Source organism: Xenopus tropicalis, chromosome 5, assembly GCF_000004195.4.
Source record: "Xenopus tropicalis strain Nigerian chromosome 5, UCB_Xtro_10.0, whole genome shotgun sequence".
In the NCBI taxonomy this organism is placed as follows: Eukaryota; Metazoa; Chordata; class Amphibia; order Anura; family Pipidae; genus Xenopus; species Xenopus tropicalis.
The window spans coordinates 77,321,844-77,340,476 of record NC_030681.2 but is presented as its reverse complement, the minus strand read 5'-3'; the positions used below and the strand labels follow the sequence as shown (position 1 = coordinate 77,340,476).

Sequence of the window (18,633 nt, the reverse complement as noted above, 5' to 3'; positions counted from 1 at the left end):
TCCCTAGTGTTATATACCTATACAGTATTCATAGAATTGAAATATCCCAATATAAGGTTGATAAGTAATTTATTCTGATTCGCATTACATGGCAGCTCTGAAATCAGTGCAATCAGCATCTGAATTTATTAAGCAGCATTGTAACATTGTCTTATATTACAGACAAACCTCATTTTCTGCTTGATAATTTGGAACGGCCCCTAAGCCTAGCTTCTCAACAGCTGCCCAGAGCACACTGAGCATATGCAGTGTCACTGACACTTCTAACAAAATCCAAGATCGGGAGCTCCTGTGACAACTTTGATGGCCTGGGTCATTATAACTAAAGAGATACTGAAACTTTAGGCTGGTGCAGTAGGTTCAGTATATAAAATATGACATTTCTAGCCATATTCATTTTTAGGGTTTAGTTATACTTTACGTGCTTTACTTGTCATTTAATGCAATGTAGGAGCTGAGCCAAGTGGAGTGTTTTTGTGTTATTTCAATAATGATGTACAGCAAATTTATTAAAAATCCTGAAAACTGAAAATAAAACAAATGAATAATACTATGTTTCATTCAAAAATGCAAAAGCCACTTAGAACAGCAGAGAAGTGAAAGTCCCGTGTATTTCAGTGTTTACATGTGTATTTATTTCTTGCATTTTCTGTTGATTTACAGTATAAATGGAATTAATGTGGGAATTACAAAAAGGCTGTTACAAAATGGTGTATAGCTCAACATTCTCTGTAAACATGTTTAGTGCATTTTCAAGGTTTCCCTGTGAATTTCTTGGCATGCAAAATCCACCCAGAACAAAAGATCAAATAAAAGCCATGTCACGGAGCCAATTCCTGTGTGATGCTGCCGTGTTTTGTTTGGCACTCAGTGTTCGAAGAATTGCAGATGGGATGGAGCTGTATTGTATATTCTGGATTGAAAGTAACCCTCTGCCTGTAACGTATTGTGCAGAAAAGCTCACAAGTCATCATCCTATCAGCCAAAACAAGCACCCCTGGTCATCACTTGATTATTTATGTATGCCTGCTCAGCAAGCCTTTCAGCTGCAGAAAAAAATCATTTATATTTTGTAATCTGATGTGAAGTTATAACTCTAGTGTTTCTGCTGATCCACATTTCTTTTTTAAAGATTTATCTATAATAACTATTATAATTTACAAGTAATAAATAATTTTTATAGTAATGTTAACATATTTATCATTTTTATCGGACCACAGATCTATGCCATATTGTGTATAATGTGTACTTCCAAGTCCTGATTCAACCCAGAAGCCCACTGTGTAGCAGCAGATTACTGTATTATTGTTTTTTGAGTTGGAAATACAGGTCAGTTGTTTAAGAGGAAAAAAAACAGTCACTGTTCTCTTTTGCAGAAAAATGAACAAACCAGTTATGGTCACAGTGTATAAAAATAAGAAGACCTTTTAGGCAGTAGTGTTGTCTGTCGTTGAAGGGTTGACGTTTTCCATTAAAACCCCTTTACATTCTGTAATTGATTTCCTTTTAGTGATCCTATTGTTTGTTCCCATCTCTGCTGCTTCTTCTATTGTACTTGTCAATGGCACCCCTAGGGTTTCGGGAAGCTTTAAAGTTAATACTCCAGTAAGGAAAGCCATTATTCCAACCAGCATCTACAATCATAACACATTCATTAATTCGGTGTATTGGCACTGTATATTATACACAGCATTGTTATATTATATTGTTTACCTGTTGCTCTTTATTTATATATATGTATATAGAGATGATGGCATGAACTAACCTGTGGCATGAATATCCAAACATCTGTCAGGTAGACACAAAAGGGAGCAACAACACTGCCAATGCGACACATCATGCTACCACTGCCAACTGCAAGGGACCTACAGCACAAGGTACATGATGATTACATCTTGGTCTATGCAATTACTAGATTTACGGTGGCTTGTTTGGTTTTTTTTTTTTTTTACAAATTATATTACCACAGTCTGTGATCATATATAAAATATTAAATTGTCAGTGACAAGAATCACTTAGATTAAAATATGCTCATAAATAATGTGACTTATATGATTTATTTTCCTCTTGTCTAGCAAAATTGCCTGTCACTGGTGGACCAGGCTCCTTAGTACCTAGAAACTAATATCACACACTGAATAGCATACTCAGCTAGAGAACATGAATGATAGTGTATTACTGGTTATTCATAATAACCTTGGAAATGGCTTTCTATAACCCAGGCTATTAGTACCCATCTATACTCTAGAGAAGTCAGGGGGACAGGGACCCCGTGAATGAGGACCAGATAGACAGTTACACTCTGTAGAGCAATTTCTAGGAAAGTGAAGCAGTTAGGAAAAGGAAGCAAGATCAGTTTCTGGCTCCAACCAGGAGGTTAGCTGGAAGTACCATTCCATACAGGCAGTGTTGCTTTAGTTCAGGGCCACGGTTAAGACATAGGAAACAGGCTAGTACTTTACCCCTGTTCCATAATCAGTTGTTGGGATCATAATACTGCTAAGGTATTCAACCTGAGGACTGAGGTATCTATCCAGACTGCCCTCCAAAGTGGTGCCATGCTGACCAGGTGCTTTTACCCTGTCCAGTCTTGAAAAGAGGTGGGATAAACCGGTGGGTATCCTCAGAGCGTGTTACTGCTGTGTCCTTGATGGGAGTATGATCTAACCCTGTGCACTCAATTGTCTTGGATAATAAACCCAGTTCTATTGTTTCATCAGCAAGAACCTTCTGACATCCCTTATTTTCTATTTTTCTCTGCACACAGCATCAGTGAGGTGTAGTTGCACTACACCCTGGGATATTTCCACTTAGTGAAAGTCCATCTGAGGGATTGAGTCCTATGTACCCCATGCTCTAAACCTTTTCTAGCTGGTGCTGCCTATTTTTACAGCCAAATAGGGGTTACATATATATATTATAGTCAGTTTTAATTAAGATCGGTTAGTTAGTTGACACCTTCTGCATTCTTTCAGCCAAAACCACAAATAGCAATTACATTTAGAAAACATTTTTATTTATAATACATTTTTCCACAATAGTTCTCTTTTATGACATAATATTTCCATCTTTATTTCTAAACAAGATAAATATCTATTATGCTTTAAAAAGATTTGTCACTCATGGTTGTTAAAGTGACAGTATACACCCAATACACCTTTGCTAAAAATTAGTACATTATATTGGACTTGTGTTAAAATAACATTCTGCCTATTATTTTAATTGAAAAAAATCCACATATTTCCTATTTTTTTGCAATTATAAAGCACTCATTTGAAAGTTGGTCTATGTTCACTGACCTTACTCCCCTATTCATTGAGCTCATGTTAAAAAAGGGTGTATACTGTCACTTTAAAGGTAAACCTGAGTAATATATTTTTAAAAAATGTTCTTAAACCAGTGTATAGGCCTTGAGTAGTGATCACCAACCTCTTGGATGTTGCTCCTGGGGGCCTCAAAGCAGGTGCTTATTTTTGAATTCTTGGTGAGGAGGCAAGCTTTGGTTGCATAATAATCAGTTGTACAGTACTGCTGCCAGTTTGAACCTCCTGTAGGCTGCCAGTCCATATAGCGGCTACCAAATAGCCAATCACAACCCTTTGTTAGCCATTTTTTATGCTTGTGTTGCTCCCCAACTCTTTTTACATTGAAATGTGTTTCATGGGTAAAAAAAGCTGGGGGATTCCCTGCCTAGAGGTTTATCATGTTTAGAAATAAAGAAGGGAATATTATGTTATAAAAGAGAACAACTGTGAAAAAACAGTTTTGCCTATTCTTAAACTTACAATTTGAGCCCCCAGATTTCGCATAAAATAATGAACTTTAATTCTACAGTTCTAAGGCAGTTGTCTTACCGTACTATTGTTGGATACAGTTCAGCAGTGTATAAGTAAATTAGTCCAAATGCAACTGCAATGGAAAACTTCCCTCCCATGCTCATTGCAATAGTTACAGTACTGTGGTCCTGAAAGAGAAATATTTATTTTTATTTTGTGGTATTTTTATAGAGCATACACAGAGCTAATACATCATTAAAATGTCTCTGGCCCAGTGGAGCTTACAATTTAAGGTCCTATCAAACACACACAGTGGTCAATTTTATCAGAAGCCAATTTACCTTCCTGTATGTTTTTGGAGTGAGGGAAGAGCTCTTACAGACATGGGAGGAACATACAAACTCCTTTGCAGTGCCCAAGCCAGAATTAAAATCCAGCAGTGCTACCCACCAAGCAACCATGCTGTGCATGTAAATATACATTTAATTATACAACCTCTAAACATGGAGTATTTAGGAATGCACACTTTGGCATTTTCAGGTCACTCTAACAAACAATGCTTTCAACACAACTAAATATAGTTAAAATATGAAAGCATGAGTATTCAAAGGATATATATAAAATGGAACAATAATTTCATGAAACTTTTCTAGGTCATCTAATTTTTCCTGTATAAACTCTGAAATGTGTCATTAGCCTGGGCTGAGATTAGATGAGCTTCATACAATGAATCAAAAGTGAATTTCAGTAGGAAATTGTAGGCTCCCGTCCCCAAAGTATACAATTCATGGTTTACATCCTGTGCAAAGGAACCTTCTGACTCCTACAGAATAAGAAGCTGTGCCTGATGGTTCAGTTTCCCTGATCCAGTAATCCTCTTTATTCTAGAAAGCATGGGGTGGGGCAGTTTAATGTATTTTGCCAAACTGTATATATGCCTGACTAATGGGTACTTCTTTTTTTCACTAAAAAAAACAAATATTGACTTAATCTTTGCCTTCAGATTTGATTTTTTAATGCATTTAAAGCTATTTACCATGATTTTTATTATTCAGAGTAGAATTTTTTTATGTTCAGAGTTCTTTTTTATTACATCTCTCACATTATTTTTTTTATCATTTACAAACCCTCTGACTGACCTACGCTCCATAGCTGAAAAGGGGCGTAGATTATTGTGAAGGGAAATTTGGGTTCTGGGTGTATTCTTGTTCTGCTGTACAGCCCTGCATACATAAGTAGCACTATATAAATTAACATATATATACATATAGTGGCATAACAACACCATGCAAGAAAATCTTTGTATGGGCCCAGCACACAACAACTTAGCCACTTGCTCACATGCCAGCAAGTTGCAGATAGTTTGCAGCAGGCATCTGAATTTGAAGAGAGTACAATTGCCACAGAGGAAGCAGGTCTGAGCCCCCCTGTCCCCTGCCAGCCCCCCCCCCTGACAATGAGGTCAGCTTCTTCTATAGTTCCACCACTGAACACAGATATACAAGCAAATATCATTTTGTTGCTATCTACTATGATTTCCTTACAGTTCTTAGTAGTTCTGCTGCCTACATACACATACAGTATTAAATAATGAGGTCACTACCACATTGTAAAGTTGCTTTATATTATATAATGTGCTATTAGCACAGATACTTATAAAAGTTATGTGTCAGCACCACAAAAAAAAATCTCCAGCACCCACAATTGACCCAAAAATTCTGTGAGTTTTTGTACAAATTAATCTGCATTCTAAAAACATACTTGTGTCTATACCTTTTAATGAGGGAAAATAAAAAAAAAAAGGAAAAGATACAGCTATTTTCAAATAGAGAAACAATGTCAGTTGCATTAATGGAAAATAATGGTAAAATAACCTGGGGAATTAACATTATGATGCCACAAATGACAGCACTGAGAATAAGGAATGGGGCCAGTGTATTCCGTCTTCCAATTTTGTCCATTCCAAAACAAGCAACAATGTAGGATGGTATTTCCACAGCACCTACAGAAAGATAAGTATTTTACCTTTAATTATGGACTTTCATTATAAAATAAATGTAAACCACAGCCCCCGTGCTCACCACTTTAAATATATGGTTAGCAATACATAGGTGTTTTAATAGCTTGGTAACAGTTAGTAATTTTTTTAGTTTCTAGTAAAAACAGTGATTGAAGAATCCTAAATTCTTTAAATTATTAAAACATTGATATTTTAGTTAAAATATACATTCCTATGTGTGCTGTAAGTAATATAATACAGACAAGAAACTGTTGATGGCAGTAGATATGTCCTGCAAATGTGTCATAACGGGATCCAACATGCATGTTCTTTACTTTTAGTGAGATTTATTAAAGACCTCATCCAAGTTTATATCTTAAACTGCCTACACTCTAAACAGGGGCGGGCCAAGCTGACTGGGCGCCCTAGGCAACCCGGTCGGCCACTCCCCCCCCCCAACGGCATATGCGCGCCAAAGCACAAGCAAGGGGAGAGGTGCGAGGGGGGGTGCGATCAGAACGGTCATTGCTTCCACCGCTAGTGACAAGCGGCGGGGGCAATGACAGAGGAAGATGACTATGGGTTGGCTGGAGAGGCTCCCATGGGGCTCCCTGGCACCCCCCAATCGTTGCGCCCTAGGCAGCTGCTTCTTCTGCCTACCCCTAGTTCCTGCCCTGACTCTATATACTCTTTTGCTAGCAAAAAAAATATGGGAATTCAATATGTCAGTGGCTGCTAAGCACCCTCCTGAATTCAGGAAGAAAAATGTTTAGACTTCATTTTATTAATCACTTGTGGAGCTATTACACCAGTTTTCTTAGCATCTCATAGAGGAACTGACTTAATACCCAAATAAATATAGTATACTATAGAATACTCAATACTCAGAAAGATTAATACAGTATTTTGTAAGGACTGTAGCATTCTGATTGACTTAATTCTCTGAACTGAGTATTCATTTGTTTGCCTTAGTGTTTCCAACCACACATTAATCCTCCTTTATATATTCAGAAAAGTATCCCATTCTGCAAGTATATGTGTCAAGACTATCATAATTTTTAAATGAAACAAGAGGAATGGCCTATCATAAAATGGCTTTTTGACTAAGACATCTCAGCTAAAACCTTTTTTAAGTTAAATTACCTCTAACTGAATTGCATATATAATGTTCACTTCCTCTATTCCTATAATATGAAACCTTAGAACACTGACATGTTTTTAAATACCCTTCAAACATATATAAACCCTTTAAACACTGTTAACTCACCTGCCCTTTCCTACATTGCAAGATTAACTGCTCATAGTAATGAGCTGTAATCTAATAGTAATAATAATAATTTGTTGCATTATGGTACCAAAGGCAGACCTATAATAATGTAAGTATACTAGCATATATTATAGCCAGTCATAAATAAGTGGTTGCCCACAATAATTTGCTTTAGATAATCAGAAAAAAATGCCTTATTGCACTTATTAAAGTTTATAAATTGCGAATAATATAGTTCATGAAAACTTACTTGTAAGAAAAAGGTTCAAATACTCATTTCCTCCTAAATTCACAGAATTCAAGGCAAACACATAGTATCCCAAACTTCCAGTAAACCATATCAGCCACACTGTAACGGTCCTTCTTGCAAAGCTCCAGTTATAGAAGAGGTCTAAGACACTGTGCTTTTTTAAAGTGTCCATTTCAGTTTTTTGAGTTTCTTGAACTGAACATAATTCAGACAGTTTGCATGGGGTGCTGATTTTATTCCATTTTTCTATAGTACCAATTAGTTTTTCTACCTCCTTGTGTTTTCCTTGTGAATAGAGCCAGAAAGGTGTTTCGGGAAGCATCCAACAACACAGCACAAAGGGCAAAGTTGTTAGAGAAAGGATGATCTGGTACATCCACCAAGTTCGCACCAAAAAGCCAACCAGGCTCACAATCATAACTCCAACAGCAAAGAAAGCATGGACATGCATGGAGGCCCATGAGCGAGCCTTAATTCCCACATATTCTGTCACATATACAAAGACAACCACATAGTAACCACTGGATACCTGGAAATAGAAAAAGAAAGATTCAACATTTTCCATGCAAAACATTTTTATGAAATTTGTCACCCCCCCCCCATAGATTTTCCTATAGAGTAGTTTATATCCTCTTTTGGGTCTGGATTTGGTTGAAAGAATTGGAGGAATGTGAAGGGGTGTGGGGATATTTCATTTTTTGATATTCTAGACAATACTGTTAATGGATTATAGCTTTCCATGCAGAGCTAGCTCTGTTTTTGTGGGTGCTAGATGCCAAACAATCAGATTTGTGCCAATGAACTGATGAGACTGAAGTAGACTGCTTCTATGGCCCAATGTGATATTTATCTTAAAGGAGAAGGAAAGGCAAAATGTTAGGCACCCCCAAGTGACTTTAATCGCTTACCTTGTACCCCGGGCTGGTGCCCCTGTTAGGAGAAAACAGTACCAGCCCGGGCACCTGTAGCAGAGCGCTTCATTCTTCCGGCTTCGTTATGCAAGGACTTAACGACAGGCACATGCGCAGAAGAGTGAAAAGCCGACTTCTCTGTTAAAGTTCAGCTTTTCACTCTACTGTGCATGCGCGTGCAGCGATACAGGAAGGAGGAAGCGATCGCTGCTACCCCGGGCTGGTGCTGTTTTCTCCTAAAAGGGGCACCAGCCCGGGGTAAAAGGTAGGCTATTTAAGTCACTTGGGGGTGCCTAACATTTTGGCACCTCCAAGTGACTTTGCCTTTTCTTCTCCTTTAAGTGATTTTCTGCCTCACCAGATCAGAAAATGATTGATGAGCCAATGTTTTGGGCCAATACACAGGACAATTTTCTGCAGACTTGGTGGCGGTGGAGGAAGTCAGCAGCCAATACCTGCCTCTGTATGTGCACATTAGATATAGTAATATATATAAGTTGCTGAAATCAATACAAAAAAAAATATTTTTTTATCTCCTACAAGATTTTAATTTTATTCATTATGGATTGGTGTCCATTAATAATGCACTCAGGGCCCGAGAATGTAATTTGTTGGGTAACTAGCCCACTGCATGGAAAAATATAAAGTAGTGTTATGATCTTTGGTTAAAAGTATGGCTTGTGTAAACAGTAGAAGTCATTATGGGAATGCTACCTGCATGGGACTACTTTCATTTATGTGCAATAAAAAAACCTTACTTAATGTAAATTACCATATCCCATTTCAGTAATGAATGTTTTGTTCTTAAGTGAATAAATACAGACAACCAGATCATTTTCAGGTCTAAACCAGCCTGAAAAATAGACTAAACAACATGATTTTATGCAGGACCAATGGTCTGACTGAAGTCATGTGCCCAGAGATGGATAACTATCTCAGATTCTAATGGCTTAATAATCAATCCATGGAGAATAATTAATATAAATAATTGCTGATTTAAAGCATTAGAAGGACAATCTTTTAATTCAAGGTGCAAAGGAATAAGTAACACACCAATTTGTACTGACTGAAATAGCATCATTCTGTTTAATATTTACAGTTTGGATAAATGAGTGAATGAGGGTTTTTTTTATTAGTTTGTTGTTTGTAGTGTAAGCTTAAAACTAAATTGCACAGTTTAAGAAATCATTGAAAGCACTTCCCAAGTAGAAACCCAATAAAACTCCTAGATTGATAGAATGCAAACTGATAGGGGAACATTATTATTAACAAGTAGCATTGTAATTGCTGTTTTCATCATGTTTGTACTTATTTGCCCGGGCAGTGGGTACAGCGTGCACCTGGGGCTACAAGAAGCTATTTTCACTGTTGTTGTTGTTAGGCTGATGGCGACAAGGCTTGCTGAAAATACCGCCCTATGCCTCCTACATGTGCCTGCACCCGAATGAATGAGATATGCTCGGCTGCAGGCACATGTAGCCGATATACGCATAAAAATGCCTGCACCCGAGCATATCTCATTCGGGTGCAGGCACATGTAGGAGACGTAGGGCGGTATTTTCAGCAAGCGCTTTTCCGCTTGCCAAAAATATCCGCCCTACGCCTCGTCTGCCATCAGTCTTAACTGATTCTATTATAACAAGTAATATTGTAGATGCAGGAAAAGGAACTAAAATGTTCTGAAAGCTTTATACCACTTTTGTTATTTTTTATTTCAAAAGGGTTACCCTGTAAACAAGCCAGCCGGTTGTAGGAGATGATGGGAGTTTTAACTTGGCAACAGGAAAGATACCATTGGTCAATTATCCCTTGTTCTAGTGTCACATTACCCTCTTCAGTACGCAAAATGAGTTAGAATGAAACCAACCATGGCCAGGAGAAATCGTACAATCACAAAGCTGTAGTAGTCAAATGTAAATGCCACGGCAATTCCGAACAAAAACTGGCCAGTGCTTGTGAGCCATAAAATTAGTCGTCTTCCCACTCTGGAGGTTAGGAGAAGAATAACAAGGGTTAATATTAAACTTTACAAATCACGTAACAGAGACAAAAAACCAGGGCTAACCAAGCATGGCTTTCCAGAATTTAAGTAGTACCATGCAGCCGGAGTCCAAGCAGTCAGCTAAATAAAGACAATAATGAATAGTCAATGTCAAAAACAGACTTTAAAATACATTACACCAAATTATAAGGGGGAGTGACAAAACCCAATACCCTACACTACTGGCCTCCTGCCACTTCTTTGGCTTAACAGTTAAGCCTATAGTTTCCCATAAGGTACTAAATTGTGTGGGGCCATGAGGCTTAACAGGAGGACACAATCTAGGTACCATGTCTCCCAGCCTGAGAAGGAAGATTATTATTTAGACAGTGAATTCATACTCCTGTTGCCTTTCGCTTCCATTTGGGAATGTAAAATATTGGAATGTAGTTTAATTTTCCAGTAATTTGCAAGCATGTAAAACATGAGTAGAAATGGTGTACCATTTATATTACAAACAAAATGCAAGAACACAAAACATTTTCTTGAGCTTGCTTTAGATCTGCTAGTTCTATGTTATACTGGTCCAGTGATGCATTCCAAAATAATGAAAACAGGCATGAGATTTATTACATCTGTTTGTCAAATGAAAGCCTTGACAATATTAAAAGCACTGTGGCAAGATAAAAATAGTTTTAAAAAATTGGCAGAACATCATATTCATTAACTGTGTGGATACTGGGTAAAAAAGTTGCAACACAGAAGTCTAAAAAAGAGGCCTCCAATCCATCCTTGCACAGTGAAGACAGTTTTCAAATAAGCAAACATTCTACTGACCTACAGTTTAAGCAGGAGGAGCAATACTAAATGATCTTCCTTCCTACCTTAAGTAATTCATAATTAATTCATAAATAATTCTACAGTGGGGGTGTAGTTTTGTTCTTGCCCCTAACCATACTGAAGTGAGGATATATTCTGCCCAATAAAAGACTGACATTCAAAACTGTAGAAATAAGTGTTTAATTCTAAGGACCTGATCTTCAACTAATTCCAACAGCATAGAGTGGAACACAGTTGGGTGGCACTCATACACCTGCACTGCCATGTATATGTAGCCATCCTATAGCCTTGGCTATATCTAACCATTCATAATAAAAAGTTATTTTCTGAGGTACAGTTGACCCTTCTCTCCAAGCTAGATTTGTGTCCCATATAAACGACACTTCGCTGTCCCAAAATAAATGCATGTGCTTCTCCTTAAGGAAATAGGAATTGATGAAAGTAAGCTTCTCTGAACAATAATGTGTGGTTTCAAATTTGGACAGTGAAACCAAAGTGAAGACACAAAACCTAACCACTTTCCTCTTTCTTTCCTCCTACTTGACTTGTAAGAACAAGCTATCTGTTCTGCTTCCTTTTTCTCTCCAGTTCTGTCTTTAACTTTGCTTCTCCTTCTCCGCCTTATTAATGCTACTTTAAGTCATCTTTTTCACACCTCTTTGCTGTTCTTCTGCCTTTTGGTTCTCCTCTCCATAATTCATTTTATTTACTAACACTTTTCCTTCTCTTCTATTGCTAATTCCAACATGATAGATAAACGATTCTGACTGTAATTCCAGGGTTCCCCTATAAGGTTGGGTCCATAGATCCAACTGACTTACACTAAGGGGCACATTTACTAACCCACGAACGGGCCGAATGCGTCCGATTGCGTTTTTTTCGTAATGATCGGTAATTTTGCGATTTTTTTTGGCGTCTTTACGATTTTTGCGTAAAAACGTGAGTTTTTCGGCGTCTTTACGATTTTTGCGTAAAAACGCGAGTTTTTCGGCGTCTTTACGATTTTTGCGTAAAAACGCGAGTTTTTCGTAGCCATTACGAAAGTTGCGCAAAGTCGCGATTTTTTCGTAGCGTTAAAACTTGCGCGAAACGTCGCGCCTTTTAAGTTTTAACGCTACGAAAAAGGCGCGACTTTGCGCGCAAGTGTTAACGCGACTTTGTGCAACTTTCGTAATGGCTACGAAAAACTCGCGTTTTTACGCAAAAATCGTAAAGACGCCGAAAAACTCGCGTTTTTACGCAAAAATCGTAAAGACGCCGAAAAAAATCGCAAAAAATACGAAAAAGTCGCAAAATGTTCGTTTCCAAGCGGAATTTTTCCAATTCGGATTCGAAATCGTGTCTTAGTAAATCAGCCCCTAAGTGACTTAGAAGGTAATACTATTATTAATGTTGCCCTCATTGACATGTGAAAAGTGACATCATCCCCATTATGAAAATGTACGCCACAAGTTGCACACTCTTCCCAAATAGTAGGCACTGATCTGTACCTGTATTGGTGTATTGTTCACAAGCTTACTACAGAGTGTGTACCATGCTTGAATTTTAATAAAAACACATTGGGGGGTGTATTAAGATTGGAGACAAATATCACTGATGATGTTGTTTATAGCTTTGCTATTGTTTTCTAATTTGTAGGTGACCGTGCAAATCTATATGTTTATTGGTTGTTATGAAAAACCAGTGATATTTGTCACCACTGTTAATAAATACTCCCCTGTGGGTACTAACATGAGGGTTTGTGTGATGATAAGTGCACTTTGTACTTTGCATTTGCTTCGTAAATGAGCCCAGATGTTTTAGTACTGTACCTGTCAGCTATGTCGCCAAAAATCACAGCTCCTATAAGAACTCCAAACATAAAGGTTGGCTGGATGAGCTTTGCAAGCCATTCTCGCTCACAGACCAAGTGCCAGTCAGTAACAATGCTGCTCTCTAGATTTGTATTGTCATAATAATAACCATTGGAGCAAGAGAATAACGTTTTATTTCCATCATAGGAATATGTGAGGTAAGAAGTATTTTCTCTCTTAAATCGACTGCACTGATTAAGCTCCCAAATATCACCATTTTCCTGCTTGACAACAAGATAGTCTTTAGGTGTCCACAATTCCCAGACATCCTCCAGTCTGAGAGTGGAAGCGTTTGGCAGCAACACAGAGCTGATGTTTTCTGGAGCTCGGCATATGAATTTTGGAGTTATAGCAATAAATACTGAAGCCAAATAGTGGATCCCACAAGAGATAGCTTGGAAGGCAGATGAAAAGTATATGAGGGCTTGGAATCTGCGGAATAATATAGATTAGAAATAAATCAATAACTATGCTTGCAAGATATTCCGAGAATGCAAAAAGCAAAATTAGAGATGTAGGGCTCCTTTAACATTTTACAGGAGAAGTTAAGCTGTCCATACTCTTGGTGAGGTCATTAAACAATCAGATATTTGGCTGAAGATCATAGGGCCAGCATTTATCAGCCCAGGTATGGCAAGCTTAAAACTTATCCACCTGCATAAATTAAAGGGACATGAAAATGATGGATATGACTTCTACAGCCAGTAGAAATAATCTACTAATAAAAACAGTTAGACTTGCAAACATTGTGAGTAGCAGCAGCACTTATATAAACACTAAAATGAGATGTGTAAAACATTATGTTCCAATTTAAAGGTGTTGCTACACAGTGATTCTTCCATCCCAGCTCTTTCAGCGCCAAATTTCGACAGATGTTTCAAACCCAGTGCAAGTTGCTTTTTTTTACTACCTTCTATGCCACTAGTAATGTGTAGCATGGTCAGTGATTACCATTGTTGTCTTTCAGTGCTGGGGTCTTGGGTTTGTTTCCAAGTGTGATTCTGCAGGTTCTTTGGTTTCCTGCCAAACTCCAAAACAGGCAGGCCAAAAATTGGCCTGTATTTTGCCAGTGTCCAGCTAGTGGGTATAAGCACGGGCACACGTGACTCTAACACACAGGATAGGCCTTCGTAAATGGGAAGAAATTCGCTTATGAGATGTTGTGAAACTGCAACTCTCCACTGCTGAAGGTGTATATGATGGAATTAGAGGTCAGAGGTTCTTTGCAATGAACTAGAACTCGGTTTATTGGTGCAATACAAAAGCATATGCAGGGTGAATACTCACAGCTCTGAGGTATAGTTGTACAGTTGTCAGATACAGTTGCATTAAAAGCAGAATGTTGTAGCACCACTGTGGAGACTAATGTGGGATAGTAGACTGAAGTTGCAAGGGTGTCCAGCTTAAATGGCCCAGATCCCTACAGCTGACTGTGGTTCAGGGTTCAGGAATAACCTGACACCTATGTCTGAACTGAACTGAACCGTGGTCCCTACAATAAGGCAGCAGAGCCTTGGGTGCACTAAACCCACTAATTTCTCCTTTGTTGGAGCACACAGCTGCTCTTGCTAAATAACCATGAGCTAAGTCACACTCTAAGAGCATGCTATTACAGAGGTCTAACCTAACCAGAGGCTGACTTTATGGGGTCCCTGCTCCCCGACTTAGATCACTAGTATGATGGCTTCCTCTAGGCTAGGGCATAGGCTTCTGGGCTTAGTTGGTCCAGGCTCAATGGAACACCACCTTCTGCTGGCAAGAGGAAGGCCAAAGAGGAAGTGCCCATGCCCTGCATATAACAGTGTGCAGGAAGTGCTCATCCTATCTAGAGGCCAATTAATTGCATAGATGCAAATATCTAAAGTTGAAACATATCATTCTGCTTAGTAACAGCAAACTAGGAAGTATAGGGATAAGACCATAGGGAGTGTTAATCCTATGTGTGCCTACACTGGCTATTGATGAAACTGACCATCAAGGACTGATGTGAACAATTTCTGTGTGTAATGCATAAATATGTCAGCAATATATAAAGAAATACAATTCTGGTTTTAGTGCTGTCTAACTCTATGCAGCAGCCTAAACCGTAGTCAATAGGTTTAGCTGTTGTTTTCCCACCCTATACACATATGCCTGCTCCTGAGTTTCCAGTGTTCTCTAGTTAGTTTGGTGTGGTCCCTGGCAGTCTGGTGTCTGTCATGGCAGCTACTGAAAAATATGCTTATTTCTCCAGATTTGCAAGAACCAAATTTTCTGGTTGGTATATTTTTACAGCTGACAGTAAACACCACCCAGGGCTGGTTGGTCCTCACTGATAATCCACTGGTGATTGTGCTACTTAAAACTCTGTTTTTTCATACCACTCACCAGCATGACCCATTTGTCAACTCTGTTGTAAAAATAATCAAATGACTCAAATTGAAACACCATTTTGCAAATTGTTCCCCAGTTAATGCTCTAATCTCCAAAGTATGAAGAACTGGATTATTAACCATTAGGCAAAAGAGTAACTGTGTTTAAATTCTTTTATTTTGTGAAGAGGATATTGCATTGGCTCTTGGTACTGAAATATGCACAGCCGGGCACACATTTCTCTTTGCCTATTATGACTCTTTGCCTGTAACCTTTTAATATGGATCTATTTTCGTCTCCTCATTTCAGTGACTATCCATGAGTACCCAAAGGAGAATTAAAGCCCTTTAATATTTGCCAGCAGCAGATGCACCTTACTGTTGCCCAGATACAGAGAAAAGAGACAATACTGCACAAAAATCATTGGGGTTTTTTTCTGTTTTAGAAATCCTTTTTTTTGTGTCACTCAATCCTGCTTGAGCTGAGTTAATTAAGAGCCCAGTGCTCTTGCATGTTTGGCACCTACCACTGCCCAATCTACCCTGGGTTTGCACTGCACAACTGGCACAAGGTACAGATCCGGCATGCGGAGGACAAAAGCATCAAATCTGACCTGTAAAGGTGACGTTTTTGTATTGTCACAGACTCCATCTGGGCAATTCTACATAAAAAAGCAACCATTGTTTCAGTGATATTTACTTAGAGTCAGATTTGGTTCCTGAATAAATAACTGCCTTATCTCTATGCATGGGTTCAGCACATTATTCTAGATTAAATAAACTCTTTTAAACTTCTCAGGACACTGATGTGGTGCCTAATGCACATGGTGTAATAAGAACTGCAATACCTCTGGCAAAGGGTACCTCATTTTCTCAGGATTCCTTTTCACCCTCAATGTTAATCTTCTTTACTGGGCTCCCAATAATTCCATTCCTTGCTGGTATGACAGCTGCACAGTAGCTGATCTCATTACCTAGTCGGGGCCTTATGTGACCTTACTGTCATCAGAAGAAAAACACTTTTCATTTATCTAAACCCATAAGCTTTTAGGAATGGAAGTTTTAAAGCTGGCCATACACGTGGCGATCTCACGATGTTTCGTACGACCGTCGGTCGCACGAAACATCGTCAGATCCGCCACACACCATTCAGGGCTGAATCGGCAGGTAAGGAGGTAGAAACAATAGGATTTCTACCTCCTTCTGCCGATTCAGCTCTGAAGGGAGAATTTTGGTCAGGCGCCTTCTATGGCGCCCGATCAAAATTTTCTAACTTGGCCGATCGGCGAGCCGACCGATTTCAGCAGCTTCCTGCGATATCGGTCGGCTCGCTGACATGCCATACACGCACCGATTATCGTACGAAACGAGGTTTCGTACGATAATATCGGTGCGTGTATGGCCACCTTTACTCTCAGTGTGTTGTTTTTATTAGAAGTCCAGCATAGAAGCAGGTGTGCTGTAAGATATATGCGTCACAAATTGCATGCGCTGTAGGAATGCATTATGGTTACCAGTAGAAGAAGCCTGGGCCCCCAGAGCAAAATTAAGCCCTGTTTATCCCAGCCAGAAACCAGGCCTTACTTATATAAAACATCACTGCCAAACTTTCTAATAGATGTCTGGAAACATTAACAATTTTCACATTTACCCCCTACAGAAAAGTTTGTATACCAGGAGAATTATAATATAATGTTTTACCTTAAATTAAAAAAAAAACCTTTGGAACATCACCTTTTAGTACAAAATCTTGCCTGCCAGATTCCTGTGCACTAGGTCTACCTAAATTATGGTTCTGGACCCAAAACAGTGTCATTAGGCAGTGTATACCAGCTCCCTGTACAGCAACACAACCACAACAGAGAACACATTATATTAAGACCATTACTGACTTATCAAAGACCCATATGTAGTATATAAATAATGCTGAGACAAAAGGTTAATCAAAGAAATATTAAGTATCCCCTTCTCTCCCACATGTTAAGCTTTCCATGGAAAACCTGGATGCAGTTGTCCCATGGACCCAAGTTCTTATGGTTTTGTCCAGCTACTGGTCCCCCTTTATCAAAGGCAAGTTCATGCTGTTGGGGGTCCTTACCTTCCAAAGTGTCCCACATAGTCAAATAAGCGCTCCATACTGTGGCTGCTGGCAGCTCTGGTGTCTCACTGCTGCCTCAAGGTCTCCTCCCAAAGTGTTTTCTTTCAGGCATTCGAGCTTGGCATGCTGCTAGTGCCAAGCTGTGCTGAAACTCCTGCCTTGTTGTTGCGTGAACTTTTACTCATTTTTTTTTCTGCTTAAAGAAAAGTACATTGTGTACAGCATTGTGTCGCATGCGTCTGTGAAACCTGAATAAGGGCAGATTGTGTAAATAGATGTGTGTTCCTAGTGTGTGCTCATATCTGTGTAAGAGTATCTGTGTAACGGAGCAGTCAGACTTGTGCTGTACTTGTTGGTATCCAGAAGAAACGAGACCCTAGCTCAGCATACAGCCTTCCTAAATAATGCCTGTTTATCTGTGCTGCCATTGCTCACTTCTTTCATTATAAACACTTCACAGTGGAGAAAAAAATGCACAGTATTTGCTACTGAAAATACTATGTACAGACCCTGGCATGTTTCTGAAAGTAAATATGCTGTGCAAGGGGTACTCCAGGGAGGCTATTTTTGCAAGCCTCAGACATAAAACATGTTGGCAAAAACAATGAACAACAAAAAAACAAAAACGCTATATTTGTTTTATCCAGGCAGGTGTATGAAGTCTTAATTCCTAATTGGGACTCTACAAAGTCTTGGAACCTTCCTGAGGAGAGAGGTGTTGGGCATGATGGGTGCCAGAGGATCCCCACCATCTCCAAGGGCAAGTGAGTAACTTAATTCTCATCTGAGGATCCACAGAGCCATAACTCTATAATTGTGCCAGTGAGGGTATGTCACAGTTTATATAGGTAGGCCCAGAGGTTTTCTGTCACTCACTATCAGATTTCGGTAATGTTCAGATTCTTTAAAGCTGGTCCAGTAAAACCTCTTTCGAATATAGTTTTGTGTGTTGTGCTCGAATTGCAAGTGTCAGACATTGGGGGGGGGCGGGCAGGGCTGGATTTCTGAATAGGGAGCTCCGAGTCCGCCACTTAACTCATACAGAGCAGTGGGGAGAGGACGTGCTAAAGTGTGTCCTCTCCCCATTGCTCCATATGTGGGCAAAACATATTCCTGTGCGGCAGGGCCTTGCCACAAATTTGGGCCTTGGGGCAGGGGAACCTGGACTATGAGATCTGCTTCCTCTATAGAAATCCCCCTTTCCCAGATGCAGAGAGTGGGGAACACAAGGGACTGGCAAGCACGTTGGTATGTGGAGGTGGGGCCAGGTAGAGATAGATGCTCATGCTGGGCCCCTCCAAGGTTTT

At 39.2% G+C, this 18,633-nt stretch overlaps 1 protein-coding gene across 1 annotated transcript; it reads right to left on the bottom strand.

Annotated features, from left to right (window-relative positions):
* Positions 1-612: 612 nt before the first annotated feature.
* slc22a16 (solute carrier family 22 member 16) lies at positions 613-17,599 on the bottom strand. The gene is made up of 8 exons (XM_002936935.3): positions 17,327-17,599; positions 12,836-13,309; positions 10,071-10,188; positions 7,293-7,821; positions 5,651-5,778; positions 3,855-3,964; positions 1,766-1,865; positions 613-1,634 (listed from the first exon to the last, which is right to left on the bottom strand). The coding sequence occupies exons 1-8, from the start codon at positions 17,362-17,364 to the stop codon at positions 1,428-1,430; spliced, it is 1,704 nt and encodes a 567-aa protein (XP_002936981.2). The 5' UTR covers positions 17,365-17,599; the 3' UTR covers positions 613-1,427.
* Positions 17,600-18,633: the final 1,034 nt, after the last annotated feature.